This window comes from Cryptomeria japonica, chromosome 5, assembly GCF_030272615.1.
Source record: "Cryptomeria japonica chromosome 5, Sugi_1.0, whole genome shotgun sequence".
In the NCBI taxonomy this organism is placed as follows: Eukaryota; Viridiplantae; Streptophyta; class Pinopsida; order Cupressales; family Cupressaceae; genus Cryptomeria; species Cryptomeria japonica.
In genome coordinates this window covers 773,400,370-773,414,297 of record NC_081409.1, presented here as the reverse complement: position 1 = coordinate 773,414,297, position 13,928 = coordinate 773,400,370, and the positions used below count along the sequence as shown (strand labels likewise).

General features: G+C 34.6%; 1 protein-coding gene across 2 annotated transcripts in view; it reads left to right on the top strand.

Annotated features, from left to right (window-relative positions):
• The window catches only part of LOC131031299 (probable phosphoribosylformylglycinamidine synthase, chloroplastic/mitochondrial), a 184,463-nt gene that overhangs the window by 118,141 nt on the left and 52,394 nt on the right, over positions 1-13,928 (top strand). For both annotated transcript variants that reach the window (XM_057962383.2, XM_057962384.2), the window contains 4 exons: positions 796-861; positions 983-1,072; positions 1,184-1,240; positions 1,368-1,421. In XM_057962383.2, coding sequence (XP_057818366.2) covers positions 796-861; positions 983-1,072; positions 1,184-1,240; positions 1,368-1,421 — 267 coding nt within the window. The remainder of the gene's footprint in view (positions 1-795; positions 862-982; positions 1,073-1,183; positions 1,241-1,367; positions 1,422-13,928) is intronic.

Sequence of the window (13,928 nt, the reverse complement as noted above, 5' to 3'; positions counted from 1 at the left end):
TGTATAGCTGGATGAATGGTGACATGCAATCTTTATTAAATATGGAAGAAAGATTGGATGAAACAACAATGGTCTACAAACATGGAAAGAAATTTGAAATATTGACGATTCTCTAAGAAGAGCAGCATGGCTGCCACTGCTTGTTTTTTGGTAGGATGTTACAAATATTACATCCTATTTAATGCCTCCTCCTTAAACACAGTTTTTTTTTCTTGATTTGTCATTATTGTCATAGTTCTTTGTTTTTCCTTCAGGCAGTTTTTAAGGTCAATTATTCTTTTAAAAATTTCTCCACTCTCTTCACAGATTTTAGCTTAGTTGTTTTTATTAAAAGAGGTTGTGTTGTTTGATTGGATTCTACTGTACTCTCTTTTACCTGTATTATAGTGGAAAGATTAAGTAATGTAGTGGGAAAATACTTTTCCACCATTCCGCTTCATGGTATTTGCTCTATTGCCTATAATTTAAGGAATAGTTTATAATGAAATGAGAACATGATATAGATGTGTCATATGCATAAGATGTAATTTGTGGTATACTGGAATAGAGGTTGATTTACATGTTTTCTCTTAAACATACATTTCATAAATGTCGTACTATCTAAACCATTTTTGAAGTTTTAAGGACAATGCCAATAATGCTATTACATTTTTAAACCCTTGGAGATTCTTGAGTTTTAATGCTGGGAATCGCTAACTGTTTACCTAATTAATTTAATTTCCATTTTCAGTGTCAAAATTACTGCTGATTTATGTAATCTATTGCCCTATTGAGTAATATTTAAACTTTGTACAGATCCTGATTGAGGCAAGCAATGGTGCATCAGACTATGGGAACAAGTTTGGAGAGCCCTTGATTCAGGTACTTTCTATTCAGCTTAATGTATCTGGTCATGACACATATTTTATGTGTGGACTTTGATGTGCGTGTATAACTTCTCATTGCAATTTAGGCAACTCATCTACACACGGTTATATTACAGGGTTATACACGAACATTTGGCATGAGACTGCCAAATGGGGAACGACGAGAGTGGCTTAAACCCATAATGTTTAGTGCGGGAATTGGCCAGGTTTTAGTTATTGTTGTGAATTTCATGGTCAAGGAACATTTTATGCATCTGTTTCAAAGACATTTCTTTTATTGTTTATGATGTTTCTTATATGCACGTTACATATGGCAGATTGACCATCAGCATATTAATAAGGGGGAACCTGATGTAGGCATGCTTGTTGTCAAGGTTAGACACTAAGTTGAATGCCTGCTTGAAATTAGCAAGCTCTATATTGGCTTAAATAATTTCTTCCTGTTCATGTTACACTATCCATCCTATATCTACTTAGTGGAATTTTATCTTTTGAGGATAGGTTGGTGGTCCTGCATACCGCATTGGCATGGGAGGTGGTGCAGCATCTAGCATGGTAAGCTATTATTCATCGTGTTAGTTTTTTTCCTTGAGAACTTGTATGTCTGCACTGCACTGCACTATTTTCTCTTGTTACATCTCTTAATCTTAATTTCTACTGCTTTACATTCTTGTTTTTTTCACACCATTTTCTTATTTGAAAATGGAATGAAGTTGTCAATGAAGAGTTGTGTGGCAGTATTTGGTTTAGAATGTTAAAGAAGGTTAAAAGGTGCTTAATGCAGCTCTTTTAAATAATTAATAATGAAATCAAACGCAATAAGCATTTATTATTTATCCATGTATAGAAAACTTCTGATAAAAATCTACAGTTGGGATAACAAACATACACACATGATCTGGATACATGATTTTCTAGTGCACATTTTTTAAATATATCTGAAGAACAGGGTCCCTTCACCCTGGGTGATGATCTGGATACCATAAAGATAATTAGTGTGGGAGATCCAGGTTCACAGATGTTGAAATTATTAATTTAAATTGAAATTAATGGAGAGAAAACTATCACATCAGATCTTGGTGCACATGCCCATATACTGGTCCACATGTGAATGTACTACAAAACCAAAACCATCAATTAATGCCAATATTAAAGAGGGAGAAGACACTGAGACATCAGCCTGGAAGATTGGAACATAACTCTACTTGCCGGATTGATAGACATGTACCTTATAAGCTGTCATCGGAACAAATTCTTTATGCTAGAGCCCAGGATAATCTAAGAAATGTGGACTGTGTGGAGAATATATCACTCGATACCGATAGCATTAACTTGATTGTGGACACAAGAGATTGATTTTTTAATTATCAATTGAATTGTGGAATGATGTCAGGTAGCTAGCTAGCATAATATCAATAATACTATTTAAGATGAACATTTGATATGTGAAAATACTGAAGAATGGCAGCCAATTGGGATATTGGGGCAAAGGCAGAAATAGACTTGGTCAGTTCATAATTAGCATTTATTATCTTTGCAAGGTAGTCTAAAAAATAAATGGCTATAGAAGCCAACTGAACTTAAGGCATATGTTGGAGGAAAAGTTTTAGAAAAAAGCAGGGTTACCGGAAACGCCACCCCCCCATTGCTGGTACACATACCACCGTACTTGGCATGGGTACAAATACGGAATGACACAGGTACGCCTTAAAAAACATTTCCCTCCATTTCTAAAAACTTATCGTTTTTGCAGCCTTGCCGGATTCACCGGCATGCAATTTAAAAAAAAAATAGGGGAATTTGGAAAATATTCCAGTGAATTGTTGAAATTTGAGATCCATATTGAAGTTACTTTTAACACGTTTTGACCGATTTCTCTGCTCCTCAAATGCTTACAAAAGAATAAAAAATAAGTTGTTCATTCTACTTGATTACCAAATCTACTGTTGCCAAGCTTAGGTCTTCAGTTTAAAAGTAATTGATTACACGAGCTTTTTTGGGGTGCCAAGGATTAAGCTTGCAAAGAAAGTTGCAGACTTTTGCTCTCTTTAGCTCCCTATCCTGATGATGGATCACGAAGTGTGATCCAAAACGTTGATGAAAAATCTTCTACACAATCTAATCCAAAAACAACATTGTCCAAGATTGAGTGTGGAAATCTGATATCATTAATTACAAGAGCTATTTTCATCTACCTCAATAACACCATCACACTTCTACCTTAGGAGAAAAGAGGTCCTTTTGCAGGAGAGCAATGTGCCAGCTGTTTATTCTTTCAATTCACCTGCTTATTTTCAATTACAGCTCTTTCCTCCATCGTACCTTTTTCTGAAGAGCATTTCTGATATTGAAACTCTCACCAATTCCTTTCAGGTTATACACCTCAACAGAGTATAGCAGGAAACATGTCCAAAAAAGTCGAAAGAACCTCTGAGCTAGTCACGATTACCCAGCTTAAAAGGTGATTGTGCAGCTTTGTTAAAAGGTAGATGCCACATTAAAGCAATGAAGCAACGTTGATTAGGGAGGTCATTTAAAAAGTTCCAAGCTCCTTCAAGGAAATGGACCAGCTCCTGGCTCACATCTTCGGGTGAAAGGACAGGTCAGAAATAAATTATTGAGCTGTTTCATAGACGACAAACATAGAACATATGGTGGGGGATCAAGGAACCTTCTTTTCTTCAACTTTTCCCTGGTTAGAATCTTACGTTAAGCAGTAGTCTAGAGGAAATTTTGATTTGCAAGTACTTCAATTATCAAATCCTCTAACAAGTATTTGATGTTGTACCAAAGGGCATGCCTGCATCAAAAAGCTATACCTGGCAGCAATGGTATTAGCCTCTAAGCTCTAACTGTTAAAAATTCCATTGAAGACAATTGACGTGTTTGTTTTAATGAGAATTAGAAACTATGAAGAGAATTCTAATGCTTTGAAGAACTATGGAAAGGGAATTCAATGCTTTGAAGAACTATATGCAGCAACTCAGGAACCCAATAAGGCAAACTGATTCGTCATGCATTCCTCCATCATTACTTCCACCAGATCCAGTTGATAATTTAGAAGCTAAGTTACCGAGTTCTTCTAGTTTAGCTCGGGTCCTGGTACTGGTACTGTTCGGGTACTGGTACGGTTCGGGTTCTTCCTAGATACGGTTTGGGTTCTTCTTGGTTACCTGGGTTCTCTATGGGTCCTTCTGTGAAGAACCCATAGAGAACCCAGGCATCCAGGAAGTACCAAGGGTCGTACCCAGGCATAGTTTCATAAACTAAAACCTAAGTTTCACTACCACAACTTTGTGACAGCATTTTTTATAAGAATATGCCAGCAAGCAAGCAATGAAATATCATTTCAGTTGTATTTGCGAGCTATACATATTAACACAGGGTTAGTAAACTTTATATCAGCAATATTGAGATTGATTTCAGTTGATTTACATTATGCATACGTCGCAGCTGTTTGCTTATGTTTTGTGAAATCACTTTCCTTGTGTTAATGATTTGGCATTTTGTCAAATGTTTGAAAAATGAAATTGAACCAACTTTTGCATTTGACACAGGTAGTGGCAAATGAAATTGAACCAAATGCTGATACTGACCTTGACTCTTCTAATGAGGAATATGAATATTAAAATCAATTATAATTTGAATTTTCATTGTGTAATGACATTTTGAAATTTGAGCATTTTCATATTTGCAAATCATGAATGAGGTATCTAAATATTCCATTTTTTGATATTTATTGGCAATTATGGATTTATGAGCATCACTCTTCTTGCAGTTATACAATGATATAGTCTATAATGTTTGGACACACACACGCACACACACACACACACACATATATATATATAGGTGTATGTATGTATGTCTATGACACCAAAGCAAATGCGTTTGTGGTGGAAGAGCTAGTGAGCAATATTTGATAGAGTTTCAGGTGTTCTTGACAGGACTCAAGTCCTCATGGCTGCTTATGATGTTTTCACGTACACCAAAGATTTTACCGTCTTGAGACTACAAGTATTGATGAACATACTTCAACAAACCTTGGTGAATGCTGGACTATTGAAGGAATGTCAATCATGTGACTTCCAGAGGTGGTACAACCTGCTCAAAACGAGGAAGATTATGTTTGAGGATGTCAGCAATGGTTGCACCCAAATTGGAAATGCGACTAGTGTGATGCATGATAAGATTGTGGCAGCAGCTGAAGCAATACTTGGAAAGGAGATGAAGGAAGAGGTCCTCATAGTAGTTGACCAGTTGATAGAAAGAGTAAAGCATATCTTCTTCGGGGCAGCCAAATCACTTTCAGAGAGGCAACCGGAAGACATACACTCATTCATGACACTAGTTGGTAAGACCCAAGACTTCGGGCTAGAGTGGGAGAAGATTTTTGTTACTGCTTTGACCGAGTTGGACTTCATGGAAGATCAGCCGAAAGTCATGCCTAATGCTCCAGTAGAAGAGCTCAACTGCATCATGTCTAGATTCATTGAATTTGCTTCTAAGGAAAGAGATAAGGGGAGCAAACTTCTAGGTGAAAGTTTGTTATGATCCCATGTGGCATTGATTTTTCTCATTGGAGATTTCTTCCTCATAGTTTGTGCCAGAAAGTTGTTACTTTCCTATTGGCTAATATTCAATATTTTGCAATAATTAGGTATTTTTCGGTAACAAACCCTAATTAGGGTTTAGGTGGCATAATCTTGGCCCTTGATTTTAGATCAATCTTGGCCATTCATTTGTATTGAGAGTGCTATATAAGCTCAACTCATTTTGTTTTTAAAGGATCAATTAGAAGAATTTTGAAGAATTGTTGCTTTCATGCTACCAGAGATAATTAAATCATTGAAGTGTTGGTGATCTTGGATTATTTGCATGTTTTTTCATCCTTTTAAAAAAGAGAACTTAAAACTTAAAAAAACAAAAAATAAAAGATAAGAGTAAATTTGCTTAAGTATTTTAGATGAATGGAAGATCTTTGTGCATGATTGATGGTGAAATTCACGTGTTCATACTACTTGTATTGTGTAGTCAACTGAACTCTGCATTCATGCTCAACTTCGATTGCTACTCTGTAATGTCCCCTAATGTGACCCTCTTATATTCTGTCCTAAAATCACCATTTTAGCACATAGAGAGAACAATAGAAGGACACTATTGTCAACTAAAGCTTGGTGCAATGTCCCCTACTAGGTTTAGACAACAGTAACGGGGGATTATACATGTGAACATATTCTCCTTACCGTTTATTATCTTATGAACTTTTCTGAATTAAAATCTAATATTGTTATTTGTCTGATTAAAGACATTATGTATACATTTATATTTATGGATATGTATATATATGTATTAGTATATGTGTATGTATATACATATATCATCTTATTGATATTACATCATTTATATATATATACACTTATTCTCATTTGAACATAAATAAACAAATAAAATAATTATATTACATTATAAATCATTTAATTATTTATTAGTTACCTATTATATAAATTATCAGTACCATCACTTCCTAACAGCATTAATTATATTTAATAACTGTAAGGACAGACAGATCTGACATGCGTCAGATCTGGTCTGCCACTGTATATGGAATTAAGAGTGGCTGTCATACGTATTGCAGCTTATATTAATGTTACCCTTAAATTTGCATAAAAAATTATCAGACTCTATATATTAAGCTTACGTATTAAGCATGTTCCCATGCATACCACCAAACAAGGATGTTACTGCCTGCAACTTAATAGTTCTCATCTGATCGACGGCTGTCCCATCATATATATCCTCCCCCCCCACAATTTCAATTCTCATTTAATATTCTTTTTATAGCTTCCAGTTTCTTTACGAAGGGAGACATCTCTTCATATTAACCTTTTTGTGAGTCACCTCTTCATTAATTAAATTACTCTTATCTACAAATCGCACCACTTTGACTATTTGAATTTCATGGTAATCGCACCTTATGTGGATAACTAATTTATTAATTAACAGCATTTGATACACTTCTTTGGGCGGCGATAATGATGACATTAATGTCTATTTTGCTTGTTCTTCATGTTTGATATAATTGCTCATGGAGGCTTCAATATATACAGATTGTTTTTTGTTAATTATACTCTCTTGATGTAATCCATTGCTTTTATGGAAACATCGACGCTGTCAGTGATATACAATTCCTCTTGATCAGCGATTGTGGAAATGGAAGGCTGTTGATGATCTTGGTTAAGGATCTTCATATGGCTTAGTCAACTTGACTCCAATCGATGTCTTGCATAATTTATTTAATCAAATGTTGACTATGATTGAATCTTTCTTAGTGGGATGGTTTAGTTTATTTCATGATTAAGATTAATTTATTAAATATTTACACATTAAATTACTATTTAGATGTAGGAATATTACAGATATTATTGTTTTTTTATTAATAATATCATTAATATATTAATATGTAATATTCCTTTATAATATTTCCAAATGATCATAATATAATAATATTTTAAGAATATTATTATTATTTAAATAAATTTGAATAATAATATTTAATAAATAAATAAATAGTTAATAATTCTAAATAATCATACGTTGTAATTGTTTCATTTAAGATATAATTGTTTCATTTAAGATATAATTGTTTCATTTAAGATATAAATAATGATTAAGGAGGGAAGATCTTTGTGCATGGTTGATGGTGAAATTCACGTGTTCATACTACTTGTATTGCGTAGTCGACTGAACTCTGCATTCATGCTCAACTTCGATTGCTACTCACGCATTGATATGCATCACATTGATGGTGTCTATATTGTTGGCGGTGATTTGAACATCATAAGATTACCTTAGAAGATCGCACTAGCTTTGTGGAGTTGTTGCTTTTCATGGCAAAGCAAAGTCTAGTAGAATTTCACTAAGTCATTCATAGTTTCTTACATTCCTAGGATTAGATTAGACTTACTAAACCCTACATCTTTTGCCTTTTGTTTTGAAGTAAACTTATATGTTCCAACAACATTCAAATATCCAGGTTCAACGTAAGTCCCCCTTGTGATTCCAACAAATCACATCACAATCATTGAGTCTATCCATTTATAAGGTCAAGACCTGACTATCAGAACCTTGGAGTCGTTTCCTTTGATCACATTGTTTTGCATTCAAGAGGTCTTTGTTTAAGAGAGGATATAATACTTACTATTTTATTCTGTGTTGCATGATGTCATAAAAAACACATCAACAGATACCTAGGTGTGTGATATCCCCATATTATCAAATGACAAATAATGGTGATTTATATCTAAATATGCTTATACATCAATTTTTTAATTATGAGTTTATCATTCATTCAAATTAAAGATATGAATGAACCTCCTTAGTATTAAATAATCAAACTCATCAATAAACAGATTACTAATATGCCTTCATATTAATATTATTTATCACATATTAGTAATCTTATTAATATCAAATATTCATTAAATAATTATTAACAGTAACAATAAATATTAATTTGCAATTATAATTACAAACAATAATATTCACACTAATTATTAATAGTCACAAGAAGTATTTATTGCAACCAATAATTATTATTAAATAATATTTTATTAAATAGACACATAAATATTAATTTATGTTTATTACGATCAATAATAATTACTAAGAAATCTTTCTAAATAGTATCAGTAAATATCATGGTTAACCGATGCTTATTTTCACTAAAGTGGTGTAGTGCAAAGGCTGCGATCTGATAGACACATTGTTTCACCGTTTCTTGTGGAGAGACATGTCCATTGAACACTTTAAATAGGATGGTCTCTCTCCCAGCCAAGGTAGCAGGTAAGAAAGAGGAAATAAAGAAAAAGGTCAGCAGTCTCACGGTCTGTGCTGGTAAGAATATGGCCAACTAAGATTATAATAGGAGGTTACTAATTTAATGAGATGTTATTAATAAAATAAAATACTGTTTAACATAATGATGCTGTTAAAATAATAAAATATTGTCAATACAGTATAATTCTATCAATATAATTTAATACTGCTCATACAATTTAATACGATTAATGTGACATAAGAGGGGAGAATAGGGGGAGTGGTAAGACAATCCTTATATCTGTCTGATTATAAGAGGACTGCCAATGGGAATCAATTAGATCGGATCAGAACTGTTATTAAGTTATAGGCAGTAACATCCTTTGTTCTTAATGGTATGCATGTGGATGAGCGGAATATGTATGCCCAATATATGATACTTGATAATGTCCTTATGCAGAATTTAATAGTACTCTTAATATAGACTGCAATAGGTTCCAGACCAAGCTTTAGTGGACATTAGTATCCTCCTATTGTTCTTTCTATGTACTAAAATTGTACTAAAATTGTGATTTTAGGACAGTATATAAGAGGGTCCCATTAGGGGACATTGCAAGGTGTCTCCTAAAAAATATTGTGCATACTAGGGACATTTCTGACTTTTTCGCAAAATAGAGGATGGGGTGCTGGTGATATTTGGCAGGGGAACATGCAGTTCTAGTGATATTTTCTAGAAAAGAAGCTTTGCCCTCTGCATGATCCATAGTTGTAATTAAGTGCATTGGATTAAACAATGTGTTATTTGGTGTGTAATCACCCCGTTTTTGAATTCTCTAGCAGTGCAGTTGTCGCTGACATTTTGGGTTTGTGTCAGCATGATCCAATGAGTGTTTTGGTATTTCCAATGAGCTCAGATGGTTTAGAGGAGTTAAATGATGCTTTCAGATGTTATTATCAGCTTTCAGTTTGGGCTCCAATATTCTTGGAGAGAGCGTCTATTTTTAGTAAGTCACCCAGTTAGGCTCGTTTATCATCTTTCTTCATTATGATCACTCTTGTGTTGTCAGATTTTGATTCTGATGCTTTTTGGCCATTATTGCAAGTTGGGTGTACTATTGGCTATAATTTAATTAAATTTACTAAGGTTGCTATTTTAATTAAAATTGTTTAATGAACACCTTAGAGTTATAGCTCATTGGAATCAGGATGAAATTTTTTAAATCTCGAGCGCATAAAATAAGAACCTTGCGTGTCAAATTATCATTATATTAATGAAAAGGTCAATTTTGGAGCAATAGGGGATTTTAAATTTATAAAGTGACTTTATTATAATGTCAACTTTAAATTATAACATAAAGTTGCTTTTGAAGGGAAAATGAAATAAAAGAAATAAAATAAATTATTCCTCTCAAAAAGGGAAAAGGCTATTATAAAAGGAGGAAAAGGGGAATTGGAATTCTTTTTAGAGTTTATTTGTTTTCACCTGTTTTGGAGACCTATCTTTTGGATCATTTTTTGAGGATGGAAACTGTTGTCATTTTATGACACCCTTGGTCCATCAATGAGAATCGATTAGAGATATGTTCCATGGACCAGCGCTGCCCCAGTTGATCAAGGAGAAAAGCAATGGAATTATGAAGAGTGAAGTGTTGTCTTGTGAGAAGGAAGTTCCTAAGTTCTCCGGAACCCCCAGGTTCCCAAGTTCCTAGTTCTTCAACCCCGAAACTCTGGAACCCCCAGGGTCCCAAGTTCCTAGTTCTTCTACTCCGGAACCCCGAAGTTCCCAAGTTGCTAAGTCTTCCCAACTTCAGTGACCCAGGTCTCCGAAGTTTCCCCAACTTCGGTGACCCAAGTCTCTGAAGTTCCCCCAACTTTGGCGACCCAGGTCTCCGAAGTCTTCCAAACTACTTCTGGCTTGCAACACTTCCGGATGGCGTGATCGACACTCAAAGATTTAAATGCTCCGACAACTTTGGTGACTTATGCACCTTCTTTTGTGGAGCCACAGGGGTGCATTTAATGTTTTTGGCAGGATTTCCATCAAGGGAGGTACGAGACCATGCTTGTTGTGGTGACTTATGTCATGTCTGCATACTTTGACTTTGGAAGGTCAGTCAATCCACCCTTCTCAGAATTGCCTTTTGTGGGTTTGGCTAGGTTGCTTGCATGTACAAGTCAAGTGCATGCACTTCCCTGCACTCCCAGACTGACATACAAGGGTCATGATCACTCTTGTAACCATTTTTCTATATAAAGGCTGTTAAGCCTCATTGTAAAGGGTTCTCTCCCTGCTGGCTTGAGCTATTCCATGCTCTCCCACTTCTCTTGTATTTATCTTGCATTTGTGCAATTGTAAGTTTGGCCATTGGCCTTATAATTAATTGAAATCACCATTCTTGCCTACTTTCAACTTATGTATCCTGTGTATGTTTCCTTACCGTCATCATAGGTGTATGTTTTGTGGTTCTTCTCTCATATATGCTGTGTTAAATTTTTTTGTGAGTGTGACTTGTGGGAAACCTTCTCCCCTCTTGGCATTCAGTGAATTCTAACCTTCATACATGCATTGGGGTCACTCATACAACTGAAGTTTGTGCATCTCCTGGGTGTTTCAATTGATTTTTTGTGTCATTTCGGGTAGGGAGAGGAACAATCTCTTCTTGGTGCATCACCTCCTTTTATTTCAAACACTTCTCTCTTCCCTTTACCTCTGCAATTTGTTAGGATAGACCTAGGAGTTAGTTTTGAAGAGTTGAGTTGGTTCAACACCAACAAGTGGATTGAGAAGGAAGCCGGCCTTCTTTGGAGATTCAACTCCCTTGTGCAAGGTTCCACACTTCGGGGTTGTTTCCATGTTTCAAAATGTTGCTGAGTTGATAGCTCAGCAAGGGTGCAAGCTTTTGTGATAACTAAAACCTTCATAAATTCGTGGATTGGACGAAAACCCAAGTCCACTTGAGAGGGAAATCCACTTCAGGGTTTTTCATTGAGCTTATTTTCAGGTTTTGGAATAAGTTTGTTTTCTAGTCAGCTAGGGTTTGAAGCTATTTGCAGGTTGAAGGCATATTTAGTCAGATTTGGAGGTTATTAAGGCCCATCCTTCATCGATAATCATTTTGCTAGGGTTTGGAGGAGAAACCGGCCTGATGTGTAAAGACTTTTGTGATTGGCATCTTTCATTTATAGGCAGATTTTTGTATCAGACTTCTGCAAATTTATATCAGTCTGCTGTTTGTAGGGTTTGGAAGTTATTATTGGCATTTTGTTGACAAATTATCCAAGGTTTCATTGCCCTATTTCTAGACCTAGCCATCTTCATTGGAGGAGACTAGGGTTTGTTATTGACTGTTATTTTCTTCAGATTGTAATCAGAATTACCTCAGATATGTACAGTGGGGTCTGCAGACATGTTCATTAGCTGTTCATGCAATATTTGACATCATATTGAGCTTACACAAGGAAGCAAGCAATCGAGTATGTAAAGAATCCAAATCTGAATTTGATGTGCTTATTATAGACATATTTTGTATGTATTATTAGTCTGATATGATCTGAATCAGACCTGATAACAAGTGTATTCAGACTTGGTTTAGTGTAAATAAAGTGCAAGTTGGTTGTGTGGTCTATGTTATTAGTTTATGCAAACATTATTTGTCTTTTCTATGCATTCCTATATGTGTTGACATTGAAAATCTAGTATCAAAGACAAATCACAACTCAAATCAGTTATCAGCAAGTTTGCATGCCAAGTGTTTGACAAAATGCCAAACAGCCAAAATTGAAAAAATTCAGGTCAGAATTAGTAAGGGTGTCTTTACATGATGATAACCAGACACATAGTTTTCATCAAAATACACAATTTAATGCAGAAGTACTTACTGTTTTGGATTGGAAAAGTGTACCATCTCCTTTCCTATATATCCTGATCTTCTAAAACTTTTCACTTTGGAAGTTTGATTGAGGGAACTTATTCCTATATCTTCATGTGAGGGACAATTGATGGAAAATATTCATATTTTGGTACCCTTCTTGCAACCACTACACCCTTCATCTTTTATCCCATTAAATTTCTTCCTTATGATAGACAACATCTAGTTGCTTTATAAATTTGTCCTCTTGAGCTTCATTTAGTCATTCATGTTCTTGAGGCTATATCTTTTAAAATCATTTTGAATAGCTTCCACTTTGTTTTACATAGATGTTCTTTAAAACCTCCTTGTTCCATATGTTTAGATTTATTATGACATCTTTAGATTCTTTTCAAGTCCGAATATTTTAGAGCCTTATGGAAAACAATTAAGCCATTGCTTGTCTTGGATCGATTCATCAAAGCTTGGTTGTTTGAGGTGCACCTTTTTGAATTGAAAAACGTTTAGGGTTAGGCATACCACATCATATTCATAGATTATCAATAATATTACACAAGCACATTAGGGTTTGGAGGAAGAGGCATGATGGGTCTGCCCAAAACCATTTGATGTATTTTCTGTTGAATGACTGGAGGTTTGATCTGAAATTCCTTTATTTTCTTTATCAGAACTATTTCTTGTTCGATCTGCTGAATGTCTTCCTTGGTGTGATTCTGCTTGTGTCTTTTCTTCCTCCCTTAATTCCATATCCTTGTATACTATCCTATTTTATTGAGGAGAGACATCTCTTGGAAAAGAGAGATTCATTTAAAGGGTCATGCCTCCTCATTGTTGTCTTGTCAGATCTGCACTTATTTAAATCAGATCTACACTTTTGATTCCCTTCGGTATTTTCCCCTTAAATGAGGTTCCCTTCTCCCTTTTATATCTCATGTTTGAGGGAGTCACAACTTTTCATTTCTTTTAACCATTTATTAACTTAATTAAATCTTAGTGATATTCTTTTATATTTTAATTTAATTTTTATTTTTTATTCTTTTGTATTGTAATTTTATTATTATTTATTATTAAATTCTATTTCAAAGGGGGGACATTGCAGTAGCAGTCTCTGGAAGAATCTAGTTTTCTACAGGTATTTTAGTATAATTTTAATTTCTATATATATAAATACATTTAATGACCGTCATAACTGGATTGGTACTGTTTTTCTTATTTTTTTATTATGATTGTGTGTTGCACAATATAATAAAAGAAGCTGAGATGTATCTGGGCCAGTACCAGCACTAGAACAGTGCTGGTATGGGTACAGGGTCCTCCAGGGTAGTGCTCAATAATGCAGTATTTAAACTGCCTCTGTTTCCCTACTGTTCTTAAT